This window comes from Gopherus flavomarginatus, chromosome 6, assembly GCF_025201925.1.
Source record: "Gopherus flavomarginatus isolate rGopFla2 chromosome 6, rGopFla2.mat.asm, whole genome shotgun sequence".
NCBI classification, from domain to species: Eukaryota; Metazoa; Chordata; order Testudines; family Testudinidae; genus Gopherus; species Gopherus flavomarginatus.
In genome coordinates this window covers 131,532,311-131,555,598 of record NC_066622.1, presented here as the reverse complement: position 1 = coordinate 131,555,598, position 23,288 = coordinate 131,532,311, and the positions used below count along the sequence as shown (strand labels likewise).

The 23,288-nt window shown below is 41.6% G+C and overlaps 1 protein-coding gene across 1 annotated transcript in view; it reads left to right on the top strand.

The window, feature by feature from the left end:
• MXI1 (MAX interactor 1, dimerization protein) overlaps positions 1 to 23,288 on the top strand; it is an 82,201-nt gene that overhangs the window by 12,618 nt on the left and 46,295 nt on the right. The window contains 1 exon segment of the mRNA XM_050958192.1: positions 13,198 to 13,227. Coding sequence (XP_050814149.1) covers positions 13,198 to 13,227 — 30 coding nt within the window.

The window sequence follows — 23,288 nt, the reverse complement described above, 5'->3', positions numbered from 1 at the left end:
CTTTAGAATGTTGCTCTTTCTGCCACGTTGATTAAAGTTGCTCTATTAGATTCTCCTCACTCCACCCTTTTTTTTTTTTTTTTTTTTTTTTTTTTTTAGTAACGCTAGGCCAGATTCCTCTGTTATGCCATTGTAAATCAGCAGTAACTGAAAGCAAAATATACCTGTTTCTTTGCCTTCATTTTCTATAGGTCTCCTAAGTGCTGAGATACTATGCTCCCGTAGATAGTGCTCAGGCCTAGGAGTCAGAAGACTTGGGTTCTATTCCTGACTTTGTCATTGGCCTCTGGTGTGATTTTAAGCACATCTGTGCTTTTGTTTCCCCAACTGTAAAGTGAGGATGATGATAGGTATCCTTCTTTGTGATGTGCTCTGAGATCTAGAGTTGTAGGTAACCTAATGGCTAAATAGATCCAATGAGACAGGCAGCTCACAGTTCTGAGCGGAAATGGAAAAAATCTTGTCTGATTGGAACAATTATTTTCTCTTCAAACAAAGTTGTGCTTAACCAAGTGGCATATTGAATCAAATAGCCCCATTTCCAGCTCTCTCTCAAGGGAAATCGCTCTTGTATGAGGGAACTTCCCAAGGTAAGAAGCAGTTCTCGCAGTTTGAGCATGGTGAAATAGGTTTTTCCCAACAGAATTTTTCATTGCAGTGAACATTTCTGAGGCTATTTCTGAATGTGACTGGGAGTCTTGAGTTCCATTCCTGACTCTGCCACTAACTTGTTGTGAGACCGTAGGCAAGTCATTTAACATCTACAAATCCTGCCATCTAGAAAATGAAGACAATTGGTAAAATTTTCAAAGTACCAGTCCCATTTTCAAAAGTGACTTACACACTTAGGAGCCAGAGGGCTCATCTGCACAAACATTTAGTTCCAGCAAAGTGGGGTGTAAATCTACCCCGCACTATCCTATTGCTCTCTAAGGGTCTGTGTGTACCCAGCTGCCATGTACTAAAGTTCACTGGTGCATTTTGATATACCCTGCTTTGCACCTATTGGTTCAGGCCTTAGGTTGGTTTCCAGTGTGCTTGAATATTCAACAGCCAAAAGAAAAACTTGGTTGCTGTTTCATGACTATTAGGCTTGAATGGTCCGAATTATTTGGATTATTTGGCTAAGGCTGGTAATTACTTTATTTCTGCAAATCTTGAGATCTCTGATCTGTTTTCATTTTACTTTGTTTATCCAGGAGTCTTTGACACTAGACGCTAGAACTGTTGAGCATAAAAATCCTTAGACATTATTTAGCTTCTGTGGTTTGGCTTTCAAGATTTACCATTCAAATGATTGAGGTCCATCCTTTCTGCTCATTTGTTTCAGTATGTGAGCAGAATCCTCTTTAGTTGTGATTTAGGAGGGTTCCACTGAGTTCTATTCTTGGATACTTACTGCTTTTGTACTCACACCCTGTCAGGGATTTTAATAAAGTCATGATGATGATGCTGCCCATGTCATAAATAAACAGAGCCTCTTAGCTTCTGGAACTGTCAGTCTGATACCGTTCAGCAACGCTAAATTCCCTTAAAAATGAAACCAACCATAGCTAAAGACTTACTTTTGCTACCTACTTCTAGACTTGTTTTGGTTTGCTTGTTTTTAATCTTTCTGTTTATCATATAGTGAAGTTTGGTTGTGTGATTAGTGTAGTGTACACTTACACAAGCTGATCTCATCCTTCTGTAGGAGGCTCCCAGTAGAGATCTGGAAAGGAAGTGTGTGACAATGTTAGGAATGTTCTGTGCAGGAGAGATGTTTATCTCTAGTATTGACCATTGGACTGGAGGACGATAGAGATGTCTTGACCTCTTCTGAATATATTGTAGGTGAGGCTAGTAGCATGCCTATTTTAAGGTTGCCTGATACTTCCCATTCTAAGACCTTGTTTTCAGTTACGTGTAACTTTGCCAAACTTTAACTATTTGAAATAAAATTGTCTGTACTGGTTGTTTGTGTCCAGCTGAATTTTTCTTGAAAGTTTCAGCCAAACGGTTCAGCAGTTTCCAAGAATAAGGCTAAAAAAAAAATGATGTTTTACCCCTCCGCCGCCCCTCCCTTTTTTTTTTTATTTTCTTAGGACCATTTTTTGGGAAGCTCTAATGGCCCCATGCTTTGCAGCATGGACCTGAAATTAGTCAGGGTATGGCCTTAATGTTGGAGATATATTTTCCTGTTCCTGTGACAATCTGTTCAAATTTGGCAAATTTATAAGACTTAAAGTTTTCAGTTAACGCATGCTCGGTTGAGACTTGCAAGAGCTTTGCTGCCCAAACTTTGAAGATTCTATTTTCACTGAATATGCTCGAGCCCCTTATTGCTCTTGCGGCTCAATTTCACATTCACCACCCCCACAGAACACCGGAGCATGCGTCATCCCAGGGCTATGTGATAAATCCAGATTTTCCTATAATTGCTGTTATGACTTTAGCCAAGATGGTCAGAGATGCAAACCCCACGCTCGGGGTGACTCTAAGTCAGCCAGAAGCTGAGAGGGGGAGATCATTCTAACTGCCCTGTTCTGTATGCTCCCCACTGTCAGAGACAGGGTAGTGAGCTAGATGAGTTGTTGGACTGACTCAGCAGTTATGATCTTATGTTCTGGTTCTGTATGGCCAAATCCTGCCCTTTCCCCGTAGCCCAGATGGAATGGAATGGTTCTTTTACAGATATTAAGGGCAAGACTGTAGGATGAGCACCCTTTTTCTGGAGCCCTGCATCCCAGTGTGTAAGCATGTAATGGATTGATTACATTGCCGTACATACCATCTCTCCGGTTAGTGCTGAGTATAAGACGATGCCAGCATCACCGCAGCTTTGACCTGTGACCCCTTGGGATACCCTGGCTTCTGTGCTAAAAACAGGGCTTGAAAATACCCTTTAATTCTATAAAGCTGGGATCCAGTGTTTCTACAGGCCTTTAAAGTAAAGTCAGTGGAGTTCCTAGCTGTGATTTGTTTGACGCTTTGTCCCAGTAGGACACTGTTCACAGTGTCTGTGTCTGAAGACTTCACTATCCTGTTCCCTATTGAGGGTCTCTTCCCCATTGTCTGTCTTTTCCCTGATTAGTAGCTGAGACTATCTGCATGGCTATTGCTTCATTTGCAAGTATGAGTAAATGGTAACAGATGCCAAAGACTCTGTGTCCCCTGCTCTGCTTCTCTGTTGGAGACTGAGAATCTGAACTCTGGAAGGGGACTCGTTTGGTCCTGGGAAAAAGGCTTTGATCAGTGCCTTGGAAGGATTCCGATGTCAGTCTAAGAGTAACAAAGGAACCAGCCAGAACTTGGGGCCACATTAATGTGGTGCAACTCCAGTGACGTGAACCCTAGCCTATTCTGCCTTTTCAGTTTAGTCCCTTGTAGAAAAACATTTTTCTTCAGATACCAAGGCCAGCACATCTGTGGGGACTGGAAAATAATGTTGGATGAAAATGCTGCATTAGAAAAGAACCTATGGCTGTTGCACTACCCACCAGAAAGTGTTCAGGTTCACTGATAAATGAAGTTGAGCTGGGACTGTAGTATGTGGCATTTGTGACTTTGGACTGTGATTTTTTTTCCAAAGAACTTTTAGATCCACAAATCTCATAGAAATTCAGTGGGAATTGGGTAGCTGACTCCCTGAAGCTCCTCTGAAAATCATAGTCATGAGCTCCTCCAGCTTAACCAAAGATCTGGTTGTTTCATGCACAGGCTGTACTATTAGTATGATTTGCATTACTGTAGCACCTAAAGGCCCCAGCCAAGATCAGGCCCCATTGTGCTAGGTGATCCATGGTAATAGATAGTTATAAGAACGGCCATACTGGGTCAGACCAAAGGTCCATCTAGCCCAGTATCCTGTCTACCGACAGTGGCCAATATCAGGTGTCCCAGAGGCATTGAACAGAACAGGTAATCATCAAGTGATCCAGTCCCTGTCACTCATTCCCACGATTGTTAGTTTATGGCACAAAATATTAGATCAGTTTTCAAAGTCATGGTTGCCTGGTTGTACTCTCTCTGTATGTCCAAGGGAGATACTTAGATTGCAAGCTCCTAAGGGCAAGGGTGGGTCTTGTTTTATTTGTGCACAGAGCCTAGCACAACAGGGCTCTAAATTCCCCTATTATGGCCTCTAGGCACTACTGCTATACAAACAATAAATGGTAAGACAGAGATTAAAAAGTCCTATCTAAAACATAGAATTTGTGAGGACATGCAGTGTGTCTTCATGGATCGTCTAGCCAACAGGCTCTGTTACACCCCCCACATACTGCACCAAGCATTTTATCATCTGATATAAGAGGGCTAACACACTGTATCAGGGGTAGGCATGCGAGCTGATTTTCAGTGGCACTCACAGTGCCCAGGTCCTGGCCACTGGTCCGGGGGGCTCTGCATTTTAATTTAATTTTAAATGAAGCTTCTTAAACATTTTAAAAACCTTATTTATTTTACGTACAATAGTTTAGTTATATATTATAGACTTATAGAAAGAGATCTTCTAAAAACGTTAAAATGTATGACTGGCACGTGAAACCTTAAATTAGAGTGAATAAATGAAGATTCGGCACACCCCTTCTGAAAGGTTGCCGACCCATGCACTATATTAATGAACTGCTTCTAATCTAAGACAAACTCACTGCATTTTAACTGTTAGAAGAAAAGGGAGATGGAAGATGAGGGTAACATTCATAGGAAGTGCACAGGGCCTGATCCCAAACCTGCTGAAGTTAATAGGAACCCTTCTTTTGACTGTAATGGGCTTTGGATCAGGCCCATGTTTTCATAGACTAGTTATGAGTTTGATCCACTGCCTTTGGAAGCGAATTGAAAGACTCTCATTGACTTCACTGGGCATTAGTTCAGGGCCTATGTACACAACTAGGTGACTCTGGATCAATTAATTTAAAAAAATAGAGACAATAAAATAACCGTTGAACATTCCAACTTTCTATCTGCCTAGCCACTGTCAGTTGGCACCTTTCCAGCAGAAGTAGGTTTGAGGACAGATCTGACGGAGAAGGGGTCAGCATTTGATGTACTAGCTCTGAGAGGATGATCCATGCTCACAGGGTAGCATGGCAGGGTGTGTGCTGGAGGAGTAGATGGACAGGTGATCAAAGGTTACAGTAGTTGGCAGAGCCAAGGCGTGGCGCAGTAGAATACCAGCAGGGATAAGCATTTGGGGGGTAAGTTGTGAAGGGCTGTAAAACTAAGAACAAGAATCTTATATTTGATGATCTAGAGAAGGGGCAGCTGGTGGAGGGACATAAAGGGGTGAGGGTGATGTGACCAGAATCACTGGCAAGACAGATAGGGCATACAGGCAGTTCCAGTATCTATTAATATAGTATTATGGGATTTTCTAAACTCAGTCAAGGTAACTACATTATGGGCTAGAAAAATATCTTTCATTATAAGCCTCCTCATGGTGAAGGGAGGGATGAGTAGATTTTTGTCAGGATTGCTGAGCAAGGACCATCTTTTGGGTTTTTACAGCACCTAGCACATCTGGTCCTGGACCACTGTGTTCTGAAGTGCTACAGTAATACAAATAATAATGCTAATTTTGCAAAGCTGAACTATATACTTTATTTCTTCTAACAGCCCAAAATTTCTCCCTGAGGATGAAATTCCCTCTATTGTGAAGGCATAGCAGAAAGCTAGTTGTATGACCTAAACCTCATGGCAGAGCTGTGTGTGGGACTTAGGGTAGAGTGGTGGCATAGTGAGCCTTTACACCCCCCATAAGCTGTGGAGGTAGTCTCCTTGCCACAGTAGAGTGGTCTAGGTTGAAGGTCCATGCTCATACAGATTCAGAGCCCTAAATTTCCCCATAGGAGAGTCAGCTTTCCATGGGATAATCTCTGTCACAGCCACATAACCTGCCTGTGGATTGGGTCTGTGAGCAAATTCTATCTTCTCTATCCTAACCTTGCTTTGTTCACCACATAAAACCCAATTCCTCAGTTTGTGTATTAGAAGTGACTTTTTGGCCAGAAGGACTAGAATTTTGCATTCGTGTATTTTGTTGAAACTATTATACTCAGAGGATTGCAGCCATTACTGTAATTTCTGCTCCTTTGAGAGGCTGGGATGAGATGCTGTTCAGATGGAGATGCAACATGTATAAAGAAATCCCTGTGATTTGTAATGAATTCCCAGGAAAGCAATAAAGCTGCTATACTGTCAAGTATTTCTTGCTGTACATCGGTGAGTGTTGAAAGCTTGTCCCTTTCACCAACAGAAGTTGATCCAATAAAAGATATTACCTCACCCACCTTGTCTATTGGTGTTAACCTTAGGCATTCATGAGACTGCTGATTTGAAGAGAGTTAATTGGAACTGGGTATTGATTATAGGCATTTACTTTTCCAAGTTAATTTCCTATGCCATGAGAAAACATATTTTATTTAAATAAAACAACTGGGCTAAGCCGATGTAGTATTTACTGCATCTCACTCTTAGAGATAATTTGGTGTAGCTTAATATTTCAGTAACATGTTATTAGAAAAGGTCTGGAATGACAAAGTTATTTATAGGAGTGTAGTAGCTTATTGTGTATTAAACTATAGTGGATTATTATAGTCCTTGTTTTGCACGTTTTCTATATGGATATAATGCTTTATTATTTTTTGCATATGGCTGCAGACATCTCTATGAAGGCGGCTTTGGGACGCTCTTATTTCAGTTTCCATTTCTGGTTTCATATTAAAAACAAACATTGTGGGGAACTGGCTAACTGCTCCTTTATTTCTGTCATATAGTTTCCTGAACTTCTCGTGCTTTACTCTTTTAAAGATAACTCCTGATCTCTTCATGAGTTGTTTCCAAAATATCTTACATTGAGTCCTTTTTTATTAATTTGATGGAATATATAGGCTAATGGTGTTAACATAACCCAGTCAGTGTCTAGCATTAAACTTTCTTAAACTAGGTCTGGGGTTTGGTATCCAGAGACCTCAGCCTGCTTAGTACTAAGGTGCAAACACCATTTAAAAATCCTTTTAACCTTTAATTAAAGACACAGAAAAGAAGGAAAAACAGTTAAAGCATTTGAAATGTTAAGTATTAAATAAGACTTTCATTTGAACAACATCGTGTTTTCCTTTAGCTATAGACAATTTTAGTTAGGGAAAAAACCCTGTTGTTTGACTGTCTTGTAGATGGTATCAAAGATGGTATTAACTGTCCTTTTTGGGGAAAAAATAAGTTATAAATCCAGTGTCTTGTATTAACTGTGATATTCTTTGTACTTTTCCCATATCCTGGGACTGTCACGGCTACAACAACAATGCATACGTGAAGAGGTTGGGATACTGGGGAGCCATCCTAGTAGCCATGGCTGTTCCCATGGTTTGGACAATGTGTTTTTGTTTAATGTAAAATTGTTATGGATGAGTTTGACAGTGTGCTTGCGGTGGATATCTGTCCATTGGGTTGTCTGCTGTCTTGTAATATTTGAGGCAGGCAGCTATGCTATCATTGTGAGTGATGTTGGTGTATAGGGAGGTGACATCCATAGTGGCAAAGATGGTGGTCTGAGGGAGGTTGTTAGTGTTGCGAAATTTATTGAGGAAGTCACCTTTTTCTTGGAGGAAGCTGGCCCTTTGTGTGTTGAGTGGTTTGAGGATGGTTTCTATGAGACCCTATATTTTAGGATGGGTCTGCCTGGGTTCCCTTGTTTGTATATCTTGGGAAATATGTAGAAGGTCCTGGGGTGGGTTCGTAGAGGATGAGTTTGTTGTATTTCTCTTGGAGTTGTTTGGGGAAGGATTTGATGATATCCTTAAATTCCTGGGCAAATTGTGGGGTGGAGTCTTCTTTGAGTTCTTTATAGTAGGTGGTGTCAGAGAGTTGTCGGTTGGCCTCGTTAACAGTCATAATGGATGAGGACTACTGTGGTACTCTCCCTTTTGTCATCTGGTGGTTATGTTACAGGGACAATATATCTGTCCCCTTAGCGGTGGAGCAGTTGTCACAGATGTGATGTTGAAGGATTTCACAGTCAGTTGGTGTAACGTTCAATAGCATGGTTTCGTCCGCAGTTAGAGTGTATTAAAGATAGTAATAACTGTCATCCCAGGTGGTGGTTGGGATTCATCTGGAGCCAGGAGGGGTGGCGATGTCGTCTGGGTCACACTCTCTCTAGCCCATTTGGGCCATGAGATCTCTCAGAATCGGGAAGATGAAGTCCTGGGGTGCCAGGATATGGTGGGAGATGGCAACCATGAAGGTAAAGATCGCTTCAGTAGCTTCTGTCCTTTCAGTCTTTGTTTTGTTCTTTCATTCTTTCCCCACAAAATTTTTCTTTTAAGTACCCAAAAAGGGAGTCATGGGTGGAATAACCTATTATTTTGTTCCCCCGTTAGGCCTAATACCTGGCATACCAATTTTGGCTTATTAACTTCCAGCTCCATGCCTCCTGTTTTTAACATGCATACAACACAGTCCTTGAATCCTATCAATGTGGCCTTTTTGTTTAGACTAATTCAGTTATTCTGTCTCTCTTTTGTACCTTTTGCCATTAACATTTGTTGTTATAGGTTATTTTGACATTTTATGAACTTGTACATACTTTTTAGAGTTGAACTCATAGTTAGAGTAAATTTGTAGCCCAATTATCACAACAGTCCTTCCATTTATGTGACACTTTATTAAATTTAAAGGCACACTGCCAATTTTTTTTCAATAAATGATTAATGTATAAAACAAATCACCTTTCTGATTGAGCCCACTTTGAGTAGGATGTCCTGGATTTTTAAATTTTAATGGGCTTTTTCTCCTCACCTGCTGATGCTTAGAAAGGTCTTTTTGAGCAGAAGATATAGGACAGGCTGAGAAAAACAATAGCAACCTTGCTTGGGCCCTCCCCTTTCTCTCTCTGATCCTGCCTCTTCAGTTTCAGTTTTGCTCAGCTACTGGTAAACACCCTCTGGCATAGCCTGGGTGACAGCATGTATGTGAGCTCCCTCAGATCAGTGCATGAGAGTGATATCCTAATGCAGGAGGCATCATCCTAATGCAACAGACCATCAACAACAGTGAAACTGACTGTATCCAGAGTACTGCCAAATATATGAAGTAAAACAAAAATTCAAGAGAAATATGGCTAATCTCATTGGTGTAATTTTTGGACTACTTTCAACAATTTACAAAATGTTCAGATTTTCCAGTGGATGGTATCTCTTGTACCCATGTTATTGGATCAGAAAGTTGACGCTGTTCTATAATTCTGAATATTTAACTGTCAGATTAAAAAGCAGTCGATAGCCTGGTTTATGTCCAGATTCTGGTTGATATTAATCAGAAGAGAAAAATTTTTATTTATTTTTTTTTTTTTAAGTAAAAGCAGTCAGTTTAGACTGAATATTTTGTGGTTGATTTTTTTTTTAAAGTTGTTAGAAAAGTTAATATTAACAGACATGGTCATGAATTTTTATTTTTTCCATTTCAATGGCAATGGTGTCTTACTTAAATCCAAATAAATCTTTGTAATGATTGCAACCCAAAGATAGAAAAATCATGCCAGATACAGAAAGTGAAACTGACTATAAAGAGAAGCGAAACTGCCTTTTCTATTTTTATTGTCCAGTTTAAGTAAATATAAAAATGCAAGTGAGTCTAAATGATAACGAGGATATCAGACTTTTGAAAAATGTTTGTAGTTAGCTTAAATGTAGCTGGTGCTAATAGCACAGGTAACAACTTGGCAAGATCCATATATGTTTGCTGAGCTGCTTTTATTCGAATTCATTTGTGCTGGGAAAGTTTTTGCAGGTGATATGGTTAAAAGTCACAGCATAAATTTCCTAACTTGATGAAAAGACTGTGACCTCTCAGAATTGTGTTGTTCATTGGAAAGAAGATAGGTAATAAAGAGTTTCCTGTGTGAGAGGAATCGCAGGAACCTGCTGTTTTAATTTTGTTCACAGCAGTGAGCCAAACTTTGTTCTTTCTGTGCTGGCCTTGATAATTGGCTCAGTATAATATAGGAATTCATTGCATATCTTTGGCTTTATAACTGTTAATGGAATAGCCAGGAAGACTGCAAAGTCTCCTGCAGAAACATACGTAAATAAAACTTGTAACACGTTCCAAAGAATTTGGGGTCAGCTTTTAAAGGGGCCTTGACCCAGTCTCTGGGAGGTTGTTTTTTGCAAATAGTTAATGAGCACTGTCATTTGATGTGTAAATGATAGAATTTACAGTCTAGTTGCATGAGCAGATGGGATTTGCTGGTTTAAATTATCACTTGCATAAAAAAAAGGGTGCAAGCCACTTCACTCTCACTCACCCAACAAGTAATCAGGCTTCATGTAGGTGAAGTAAGGGGACTCAAAAGGTGTGAGAGCCCCTTTACCTGGGGCCAGGGCACAAGGCTGCAGTGCAGTTGTTCTAGTCTATAAAGTAATTGGCAGACTTATGCCTTTTGTGTCAGTTACTGAAGCTGCTAGGGCCACTGTATCCAAGTAATTATGAACCTGTCAGCTCCTTGTTTGTCCTAAATAGTGCTACTCTCTAAGCCAGCCTACATTGGGCTGGCGCAGAGACCCCCTCCATGGCAGAAGTTTAAGTAGTACAGGCACTTAGACTTCCACTAACCATACGCATGCAGGTGACTTGCCTATCTACAGTCACACATGGCCAAGTGAAGGTCACATTTTGAAACTTGATCCTTAGTGTTTAGGTTTATCAGCTGTCGAAAGATGTATGTAAAAATAAAATTAAAAATGTACACTCAACATCCAGCATTAGTTGATCATTTAACCAGGAGAATAAAAAGTTGCTGCTTGTCTTTCACTTTGAGGGTGACCCCTTTTTAGGGCTTTGCATGATGTGGAAATTAAAACAGTTACTGTGGGAGCTTGTCTAGCTTCAGGAGTCTGTGTAGTATACTGTGCCTTTAAAGGTATGTCTGCACTTTGAGCTGGCGGCCCAGGTGCCGGCTTCTAATTTTCTCCCAGAGGTACTCAACCCCCACTCCGCCCCATACTCCACCCTCACTTCACCTCTCCCCAAGCACCCACCCCTGCTCTGCCTCTTCCCACCTGTACTCCACCCCTTCCCCCAAGGCCTCACCCCCACTCCACCCCAGTTTGCCTCTTCCCTGCCTCTTTTTGCCCCTTCCCCCAAGCGTGCCCTGTCCCTGCTCCTCTCCCTCCTTCCCAGTGCCTCCTGCACACCGCCGAACAGTTGTTTTGCAGTATGCAGGAGGTGCTGGGAGGGATGGGAAGGAGGTGGTTGGGGGCTGCCAGTGGGGAGGCAGCAGGGGAGCTGGCTGCTGGTGGGTGCTAAGCACCTGCTAATTTTCTCTGTGAGTGCTCCAGCCTTGGAGCACTGAACAAGCCAGCCTGCTAAAAGTAGAATGTAGCTGCACCAGTGCAAGTGGGTATGTGCTCGTCAGGTTAGTGCAGGTGTATCTCCTCAAACTGGAATTTACACCTCCAGATTGAAATGCAGATACACCCTGAGAGACCAGTGTCCAATACCAAATCAGACACATTCCACTGACATGTCTTAAAGATTTTGTCCATCTATTTATAGGCTCTGAACCATGGCTAATTAAGCTTTAATCTTCAGGGCTTGTTTCTGTAAAATTGTTTTATTTCTCAAATGTCTACAGGTTTAGTTATGGTCTTTATTGAACTCCTAATACCCATTCAGCACTTTTTTCCCTCCTTTTTTGGGAAGCACCTAATTACTAGAGGGTTTCCCGTGGAGCTGTGAACCTTCATTCAGTTCCCTAACTGGAGAATTGTTGTCAGGATTCTCCAGATGGGGGATAGAGGATAATCTTCTCAGAGCTCCGGAAGAAATGTGATGCCAAATTACAGAAAATAGATCCTTTTTATTAAGCTCTTGGCTCATTTATTCCTATTTTAAGATGACCTTACATTAAAGGGACATGTTAGATTAAAATTTGTATATTTTAAAATAAAATTACGTGGGCTGTTAATAACACTGCAGATCATAAACACTTATGAAAAGACACTAATATGTAAGGCCGTGAAAAAAACACCCCCGTGAGCAACATAAGTTTCACCGGCATAAGTGGTAGTTTGCACAGTGCTATATCAGCAGGAGAGCTTCTCCCACTGACCTAGTTATTGCTGCTCATTGGAGATGGTTTAATTATATCAACGGGAGATCTCTATGGCTACATGAGAGATCTTGCAGCAGCACAGCTGCATCAGTACAGCTGTGCTTCTGTAAGGTCTCAAGTGTACACATCACCTAACTTTGTCTATTCACATTGTCATCACACAAACAGTGAAAACAGATTAGTCGATTTCCATTTTGTTTTTACACTCTTTAATTTTCCAGTTGTGAGTTATTGTTTGAATAGCAGTGGTGTGCTTGATGGTATACAGGTATAAAGACAAGAACACACATTTTCAGGTGTTTTTAGTGATGTAAGTATGAGGCTAAGTACCTTTTTAGGGTACAGATGCTCTACTGTGAGTCTTGTGAGGATGCTAGTATCCCCAGTTGTGAGAGATGCTGGAGGTGAGCTGGGGAACCATATTTGAATCCCGCAAGCACTGCTTCAATCCCGTAGTGCTTGCAAGCATGGTAGAGGAAGCATTCCTCTACCCCTATCCCTGTATGTACGTCCCACCTTCACATACCCAAATGCTGGGCAAATTTTCGGCTCTGGCAGCAAGTGGGAAAGATATTAATAGTGACTCTTTGGATGATTTGTCCAACGTTGCGTTACAGAGCAACTTGCATCTGAAGATCTCAAAACATTTTAGGAACATGAATGAAGTCTTATTATAGCCCTGTGTGGTAGGTTGTATCAATATTCCCATTTGACAGATGGGCAAACTGAGGTACAGAGAGGTTAAGTGACTCAACTGTGATCACACATGGAGTCAGTGGCAAAGCCAGGAATAGAGCCCAGGGCTCCTGACTCCCAGTCCTCTGCTCTCACCATTGTCTCAATTCTGGGTTTTGGATGTTTTTAAATATCTCATGTAAATTTACAGTAATGCATCTGAGAACAGCAAGTAAATATAGACCTGGCATGGGAAGTGTGTCTCACAGCAAGAGAGAGTGGAGAATTATGGCTGAATATTCTAATATATACAAATGGTTGACTATATGCTGAGTTGTACTGTTGGAAATGTTTGTCTTGCAGCAGTTGGATTACTGTGCTGGGAGGCTGAAGGGAGCTAATCCAAATTTTTGTTTGTCTTCCAGGTCTACACACAACGAACTGGAGAAGAACCGGTAAGTAGCTAATGAGCTGAATTCTAAGAAATACAAAGCCCAGTCAATGTAACATGCTTTAACATTACACATGCAGGTATGATTTCGTCAGCTCAGACAGCTGGGGATTTCTACCCTGCACCAAGTAGGTTTAAAGTCCAGGCAAAGACTCTAAAAGATTTGAAAAAGAAGCCTTCCCCCGCCTCCCCCGCCCCCCGCAAAAAAAAAAAAAAAAGGCAAGAAGTGACCCAGTTTTGCAACTAATCTGTATGCAGAGTAAATACTGTTCCTCTTCTCCTGATACTGAAATCTGATTGGGTCATTGTCCCTACATGAGGTTGCTAAGGTATCTGGTTTCTCAGGCACTGGTTAATACGTGTTATCATGAACTGAAGGGCAGTGGTTTGCTTCTCCCCTCACCACTTTCTTGGCAGGACTGTAATACTCTCTACAGCATAAAGAAAACGCCATTGTTTAGTGGATCTGAAGTCTGGCTAACAATGCTCCTGTGGAGTGTCGCTCTCATAACCTGTTTTAGGACAGAGCCTGTTTATCCTTGAGTCAGAGTTTTAGCAAGCCCTGCAGTTTTATTTCTTGGCTAGCTCTGCTATATGACTCAACCCTTTTGTAACAGGAGTTAACGTAAGATAAATACTATTGAGACGATGGGAGTTAGTTCACACGCAGATCAGATTATAGCATTGCAGTCAGGATGCTATAGTTAAGGTTGTGTCGGGGTTTCCATTATAAATTAATCTTGGTTTTTTGTCAGTTGGAGCAGAGAGTGTCTTCTAGGCTAGCTGCTCCTGTCCTGTGGAAAAACCCACATGGTAGGTTACTTTGAGTGTACAGACGAGTTCTCGTTGCTGCATCATCCCGTCAGTTCATGGAGGAGAGCATGGGGGTGAGGTATGGTTAATCTAGGAAACTCCAGCCCAAGTTTGTGTCACAACCAGACCTATAGAGATGACATCCCCCCACCTTCTTGGGTCCCTTGTAGGGCCACCTCACAGTACATACTGCCCTTGTTTCCTTCCCCTCTCTTTATCTGCAGAATTAATTTTCTTTGTTCTGTAAATCACACGCTGGTTTCCTGTGATTTCTCTCAAACCTTCCTTATTGCCCACTATTCCACCTTGGTAGGGTATGATCTTTATCACCCCCGTTCTGCTGTGCCAAAGTTACACTCCGTATTCCCCATCTCCCCTAGGATGAAAGCTACCACCATAATAAAATCAGTCTTTTCTGAAAATCTACTAATAGTGTTTCAACTGTTTCCCTAGTCAGTGCAGATCAGGGCTGCTCATGTTAGAAACTGCAAGCCGCATGGTTTTCTTCTTTTAGAGAAAGAACCACTGAAGAATGGCCTTGTGGACTAGTGCACATAAGCAAACTCTGAGCAGGCCCTTCTATATGTAGCTGCCACCATGCTTTGTATGTCTCATGTCTGCGGTGCTTTTACGTCTCCTGTTTGTGGTATTTTCAGTTCCTGTGAGAACCTTCTGAACTCATGAGAGAGCCTATTCCCCTGGAAGCTGACACTGAGCTAGCAATAGGCCACTTTTTAATACTGTTGTAATCTATGGTGGAAGATTCTGTGATGGGCAAGTTAAAGGACACGTGGATCAAGAACACCTATTTTAAATATTAGTGGCATGTAAATTGTCACGGGGAATGAAAACTGGTGCATGTTTATTTAGGGGCTCCTAGTTTCTCATTCAGGTAGTGTTTTTATTCAGTGACTTACATATAACTGGGTATCCTTTAGATAGCTACAGATATAGAAAAACTAATTAGCAGCTGTCATTGCATCCAAGTATATATTACTGGGAATAGGACAATGAGTTTCATCCTGGAAATACATATTTCTGGGCTCCAAAGCAATGTTTTCTGAAAGAAGAGGCTCACTTCCAGTGTAGATTTTCATCACATTCTATTTGCTGTGTCAGAGGCTTGGTCTACACTACGCGTTTAAACCGATTTTAGCAGCGTTAAACCGATTTAACGCTGTACCCATCCACACTACAAGGCCCTTTATATCGATATAAAGGGCTCTTTAAATCGGTTTCTGTACTCCTCCCCAACGAGAGGAGTAGGGCTAACATCGGTATTACCATATCAGATTAGGGTTAGTGTGGCTGCAAATCGATGATATTGGCCTCTGGGCGGTATCCCACAGTGCACCACTGTGACTCCTCTGGACAGCAATCTCAACTCGGATGCAGTGGCCAGGTAAACAGGAAAAGCCCTGCGAAATTTTGATTTTCATTTCCTGTTTGCCCACCGTGGAGCTCTGATCAGCACAGGTGGCGATGCAGTCCCAAATCCAAAAAGAGCTCCGGCATGGACCGTACAGGAGATACTGAATCTGATAGCTGTATGGGGAAACAAATCTGTTCTGTCGAAGCTCCGTTACAGAAGACGAAATGCCAAAGCGTTTGAAAAAAAAAATCTACAGGCTACACAGTGCTGCGTGACAAGTGTAACGGGAAGCCAGAGACTCAGATGGACGCTCATGGAGGGAGGGAGGGAGAGGGTACTGAAGGCTCCAGCTATCCCACAGTCCCCAGCAGTCTCCGAAAAGTATTTGCATTCTTGGCTGAACTCCCAATGCCTGTAGGGTCAAACACATTGTCCGGGGTGGTTCAGGGAATAGCTCGTCAATTTACTCCCCCCCCCCCACGTGAAAGAAAAGGGAAAGAAATCGTTTCTTGACTTCTTTTAATGTCACCCTATGTCTACTGAATGCTGGTAGTAGACGCGATGCTGCAGCAGTGAAGAGCAGTATCCGCTCTTCTCCCCTCCCCGGTGGCAGACAGTACAATATGACTGCTATCCGTTGTCACCATCAGCCCGTGCTTGATAACTGCTGAATACCCCTGGCTGGCCTCAGGGGCGCCTGGGTAAAAATAGGAATGATTCCCGGTCATTCCCAGTAGATGAGACAGAACGGCTGGTAACCGTCCTCATCATAGCAACTGGGGGCCGAGCTCCATCAGCCCCCTTCCTTTCCTGTGTAAAGAAAAGGATTCTGTACTGCCTGGACTATCATAGCAGCGGCATGCTGGGCTCCTCTCTCCCGCACCGCTTAATGTCCTGCCTGGACTGTCATAGCAGCGGGAGGCTGCCTCCTCCTCATTTTATCTCACTAACAAGTCACTGTTTCTTATTCCTGCATTCTTTATAACTTCATGACACAAATGGTGGGGAACACTGCCACGGTAGCCCAGGAAGGTTGGGGGAGGAAGGAAGCAATGGGTGGGGTTGTTGCAGAGGCACCCCCCGTGAATGGCATATAGCTCATCATTTCTGCAGGGTCTGACACGGAGCAGCTGTGCTCTCTGATACACTGGTTCTCTAGTACACTTGCCCCATATTCTAGGCAGGACTGACTCTATTTTTAGAAACCATAAAGGAGGGATTGACTCGGAGTCATTCCCAGTTTTGCCTTTGCGCCCCCGGCCAATCTCAGCCAGGGGCACCCGTGATAGCAGCAGACAGTACAGAACGACAGATAACCGTCATCTCATTGCCAAATTACACTGGCAGCAGACGGTACAAAACAAGTGGTAACCGTCTCTGCTATCATGCAAAAGCAAATGAATGCTGCTGTGTAGCGCTGGAGTATCACCTCTGTCCGCAGCATCCAGTACACATACGGTGACTGTTTTTTTTTAAAAGCTGAATGGGCTCCGTGGTTGCCTTACTATGGCGTCTGCCAGGGCAATCCAGGGAAAAAGGGCACGAAATGATTGTCTGACGTTGCTTTCCCGGAGGAAGGAATGAGTGACGACATTTACCCAGAACCACCCGCGACAATGATTTTTGCCCCATCAGCCACTGGGCTCTCAACCCAGAATTCTAAGGGGCGGGGGAGACTGCAGGAACTATGGGATAGCTACGGAATAGCTACCCACAGTGCAACACTCCGGAAATCGACACTAGCCTTGGACCATGATGCACACCGCCGAATTAATGTGCTTAGTGTGGCCGCGTGCACTCGACTTTATACAATCTGTTTTATAAAACCCGTTTATGTAAAATCGGAATAATCCCGTAGTGTAGACGTACCCTAAGTTTGTCATGTCACTACCTCCAGACTTAGCTATGGCAAAGGTAAATGCCCTGGTACAAATAGCTTTGTTGCTGACCATTGCTATTTTTTTCTGTTATTACAGATTATTCCTTTTGAATCTCAGTGTTCTCTCCCATTACTGATACACACTATAATTTTCAAAATTGTCCACTATTAGGTCCCTTACTCAGGTTCTCTCCCCTCCACCCTCCTAACAGCAGTCTGTCTAGCACGTGGTTAAATTTTACTTTAACCTATTCAGCAATTAAACAGAGTTGCTTTCAAGTGCGGACAGGAGTACTGGCTGAAAAAAGAGAACATTTACTAATCCTTGCATTTAAATACACTGTGTTTCTCTAGCTCAATTTTTGCAGGGCAGAGGAAATTAAACTATATCTGGATTATAGTCTTGTTTCTCTTTTATGTCTGAAAGCATTTGAATGTTAAAAGCATAATGAAAATATTTGAGCTAGGAATGTACATTACTTTATTCTGGAAGGGCGAATGGTCCAAAAATACCACAGAGATTTGATAAGGAGGCTGTGGATTTGGTACCCAAGTAAATAACTCTGATGCTCAAGTGATCTTTACCTTCCTAATGTTCTTTGATTTGGTTTCTTACGTAAAGTGATTGTGCTGAAGTTTGTCGGGGTGATGGTGGTTTTTTATTTATGAAAGATTAAAGTTAATTTGTACTTACCTGTCTTTAATACCCATGTTGGAAATATTTGTGTTTGTGCATTTTTATTTAATAAGTGAGTATTTTTGTTTCCCTTTGAGATGAATCATATCTTGCATATAAAGTGGAAACCAGTTACTGTTTTTTATCTGCAGCAAGGTTCAGCCAATAGAAGAGTACATCTTACCCTCAGATTATTCAGTGGTAAGGTTTAAAAGCTGTAGAGAGCATGCAGCGATGGTAATCTTATGGTATAGTTCAGGGGTAGGCAACCTATGGCACGTGAAGACGGCACGCAAGCTGATTTTCATTGGCACTCACGCTGCCCGGGTCCTGGCCACCGGTCTGGAGGGGCTCTGTATTTTAATTTATTTTTAAATGAAGCTTCTTAAACATTATAAGAAACCTTATTTACTTTACATACAACAATAGTTTAGTTACATATTATAGACTTATAGAAGGCAACCTTCTAAAAATGTTAAAATGTATTACTGGCATGGGAAACCTTAAATCAGAATGAATAAATGAAGACTCGGCACACCACTTTTGATAGGTTGCTGACCCCTGGTATAGTTGTTTTGGGCTTCTGTAATATATCTGGGTCTTCGGTGGCTAGGAAACTTAAAGAATCCCTGTCTTTAACTATATGTAGGGCTGTCAAGCGATGAAAAAAATTATTTGTGCCATTAAACAATAATAGAATACCATTTATTTAAATACATTTTTGAATGTTTTCTACATTTTCAAATATTTCAATTACAACACAGAATACAAAGTGTACAGTGCTCATGTTATGTTTATTTTTATTACAAATATATGCACTGTAAAAAACAAAAGAAATAGTATATTTCAGTTCACCTAATACAAGTACTGTAGTGCAGTGTCTTTATAATGAAAGTTGAACTTACAGATGTATAATTATGTACAAAAATAACTGCATTGTTTTATTTTTTAATGTAAAACTTTACAACCTACAAGTCCATTCAGTCCTACTTCAGCCAATGCTGCCAACTTCTTGTTTACAATGTCGCCTGAAAAGTGAGACCAACCGTTCTCATGTCACTGCCGTAGCCGGCATCGCAAGATATTTATATGCCAGATGTGCTAAATAGTCATATGTCCCTTCATGCTTCAACCACCATTCCAGAAGACATGCATCCATGCGGATGACGGGTTCTGCTCAATAACGATCCAAAGTAGAGCGGACCGATGCATGTTCATTTTCATCATCTGAGTCAGATGCCACCAGCAGAAGGTGGATTTTCTTTTCTTGGTTGTTCGGGTTCTGTAGTTTCTGCATTGGAGTGTTGCTCTTTTAAGACTTCTGAAAGCATGCTCCACACCTCATCCTCCTCAGATTTTGGAAGGCACTTCAGATTCTTAAACCTTGGGTCGAGTGCTGTAGCTTAATTGGAGTTCAAGAAATTAATAATACACAATCAAATCCTAAATTCCAAATGTACGAGGACTTGAGTCAGGAAATACTATAGAATATGCACAATACCAAGCATTTTGATTTCAGTGGGACACAAATATGTGTTTAAGTGCTTTTTTGATTGGAGATTTTTTCCTTAATTAGAACCAGAGTAAAGAGTTCAGGAATTGGCCCCCAGGCTGTCAAATAGTGAAGAGTGTTTAAAATAACTAGTCCACTTCCAAAAGGCTGTGCAATGGAAGTGTGAAGAGATTCCCAGTGAAAGCATGTTGATCTCAAAAGAAGCATCCCCTTTAAAGAAATAAGAACGCATAGGTGGTTGTTTTAGCAGCACATTTTAGTTCCTTTATTTTTTCCCCTAAAATTCTGGCCCTGAGGAAAGAATGGTCATTTGCAGAATAAAAAACTGTTGAAAAGCTGACTGTTGAGCTTTGAAGTTTATTAGGATCCAGTTGTGAAAGTACGTTCTCTGTTTCTCAGACTTAAATGTAAAAAATAAACTAGATTTGCTTAGTAGTAAGTCTAATGTTATAAAGACAGCAGGTGTAACTGACATTCTACTTTTTAAACATTTCTAGTCTCTCGAGTTATTGGAAGGATGTGGTTGCTGTGGTGTAAACGAACGATTTCATGGCTGTGAGATGACTTCCTTGCTTTTTTGTAAAGTGGCAATTTTGGTAAACCAACATGGTGTTGTCATTATCTGTTGGAACATCTGTGTCCTCATCTGCATAGAGCATTGGTTCTCAAGCTTTTTTTTTTTTTCACAGACCACTTGAAAGTAGCTGAGGGTGTCAGCGGACCACTTAATGATCTTTCCAAATGTTGTTTGTACCATTAGCTAACTATTGTAAAGCATGTTGGTTAAAATGCTATATAAAGAAAACCTTAATTAATTTTTGTGTTCTACAAGTTAATTTTTTTAATCGCGATTAATTTTTTTGAGTTAATTGTATGAGTTAGCTGCGATTTTAATCAACAGCCCTAGGTACAACAAATACCCAGAGAGTAAAACTGAGAGTGTGAATGGGGAAGGAATTATTAACCATACTTTGAGTTAAGTAGCTGGTAGCAAAAATAAACATCTGACAAACGGGGAAGAAAATACATTTTGGTGAAACATTCAGTAACCCCACCCCTTTAAATTGAGGCCTTCTGAAAGGTTCTGCACCTGTTCTCTGATCCTCCAAAGAGACTTCCATTAAAAATGGGGAAGGTGAGATTTGATGTCACTGATGCTTTAAAAGTTAAAAGTAAGCAAAAACATGAGCGAGCTTGCTCTCTCGGGAACCTTTCAGGAGTTTATTATACATCATCAAGGACAAGGAGCAAATAAAGCTATTGACTAGGAGACTCCTCATTTTGGCTTTTCTTTCCTGAGCTCTTGCACAGCTGCTTCCATCTCCTTACTGAATAATGCACAGATCTTGGGAGCTAGAGATGTAACCTAGAGCACCTTCCTATGGTTACAGTTCTCCCAAATCCTAGATGGAATCTTTGTGATTAGTCTTCCAAAACAGTAACTGTAGAGACCTGGCTTAGATTGCTTCAGGTCACCATTCAGAGATACCGAGCCCAGACTATCAAGTCAAGGCAAATATGTAGAAAGAAAAGTTACCACCACTTCCTTAGCGCTCCTGTGAGGAATTGGTGTAGAAAATATATTCATTCCTCTTTTGTGTCCCAGAAGTGAGCCCACACATTTGGAGGAAACCTGCAGTTATAAAGCACGAACCTCCTATGGATTGACTTCTTGCATTGAAAGCACTCTAGATATAATTTTTGCTGCAGTCAATAGAAGTATGAAATGGTGGCTTGCTGTTTGTTCATTGTCATAAGGGGCCCAGGAAAGGCCTGGGAGCTGTGTAGAGAAAAATGGAAGACATAATCTGTACCTAGATGGTATCTAACCTGGAATGCACCACAGCCAGCTCTGGATCAAGAATCTTGAATCTCTGCCGAAACTTGAATCTTCAAGTTTCCATTTAAGCATGTTGCTAAGACTTTATTTTAGGATGACTCCTGTCTTTGTTACATCTATGGATGGGCCTAAAAATGAAGACCAAGGCCAAATTCATTGATGGTGAACCCTCACAGAACTTGATAGCATTACACTAGGGAAGTATGTCCCTAGATACACAGATGAGCAATCTGCTTTCCAAGTGTAGTTTTGCAAGCACAGAAATAATACAGGAAGACAGGCATCTCTTCTGGCTCTCCCAAATCCGTCTCCAGAGGCTTCCCAGGCTTTTTCCTCCTATATAGCTTGAAGTGCTGTTTGTTGAAGTGTTGAGAGTCAGAGATTCTGATGCAATGACTTGCCTTGTTCAAGTGAATAATATTACTCATGGGTCCATAAGCGGCACTAGCTAAAAACCACACGGGAACTCCTGCCTCAGAGAAGATGAAGTAATGAACATAATTTCTGAAATGGGCTACCAGTTAACTACAACTTTAAGGGCTTTGTATGCTCTGACAGGAGTTAGGATTGCGTGCCACTGTTTATAATAAGAGCAGCGCAGAACAAAAATGCCAAGGGGAATTGTAATATCCCTAATGCAGCTACCCCACATGTATGTGATAACAAGGGGATTTAATTTGGAATAAGAAAATGTAGGCAAGAAAGTTTTCTCTCCTTTTTGTTTTATTCTATCTGAAGTGCCTATATGGCTTCCATCACCATAATGTCCGAGCACCTCACAATCTTTCAATGATCTTCACCACACCCCTGTGATATAGGCAGTGCTATTATCCCCATTGTACAGATGGAGAACAGGAGCACAGAGACACTTAGGCTATGTCTATACTTAAAATGCTACAGCTGCAGCGGTGCAACTGTCGGTTCTTTGTCGCAATAGTAAATCTACCTCCCCAAGAGATGGTAGCTAGGTCAGTGGAACAATTCTTCTGTTGACCTAGCGCTGTCTACATGGGGACTTAGGTCAGCTTAATTATATATCTTGGGTGTAGATTTCTCACATCTGTGAGTGATGTGGCTGCGTTGATCTAATTTTCCAGTGTAGAGCAGCCTCTAAGTAACTAAATCGAGGTTGCACAGGAAGTCTGTGGTGGAGCAGAGGTTGAGCTCTCATGTCCCAGGCTAGCACGCTTACCATAACTGAACCCTTTCCTTTTCTCTTTGTTACATACCTCTCACCACCACCGCTCCTCCTCCCTCTTTAAAATATTCTCCTTTCCTCATTATTTTCCTTCTCGTTCTCTTCTTGTACAAGGAGAGACTAAAAAGATTAGGGTTAGCTTAGAAAAGAGATGGCTAAGGAGGTAGAAGTGGATATGAGGGAGATCTATACATCATAAATGGTTTAGAAAAAGTGAATACAGAAGTGTTGTTAAACCAATCCCACAATACAAACACCAGGGTCACCCAGTGAAATGAATAGGGAGCAGGTTTAATACAAACAAGAGGAAGTAGTTTTTCCACGCATTCAGCTAACCTGTGGAACTCTTTGCCATGGGATGTTGTGATGGTCCAAAGGATAACTGGATTCTGTTAGTCTTTAAGGTGCCACAGGACTCAGTGTTGCTGGATTCAGAAAAGAACTGGATAAGTTCATGGAGAATCAGTCCATCTATGGCTGTTACCCAAGATGGTCAGGGATGCAGCCCATTTCTTGGGGCAACCCTAAACCCCAGCTGTGAGGAGAAGACAGGGTGGATCACTCCAACTACCCTGTTCTGCACACTCTGCCTAAATCTCTGTTACTGCCCACTGTCAGAGACAGGATAGTGGGCTAGATGGACTACTAATCTGACCCAGTATGACAGTTCTTATGTTCCTCCTGCGTCTCTGTCTGTCCCCTGAGTCCCCTTTCCTCCTTCACTACCAGGGGCCACAGGGCTACAGTTGACCCAAAGACTCCCCCACCTTTGTG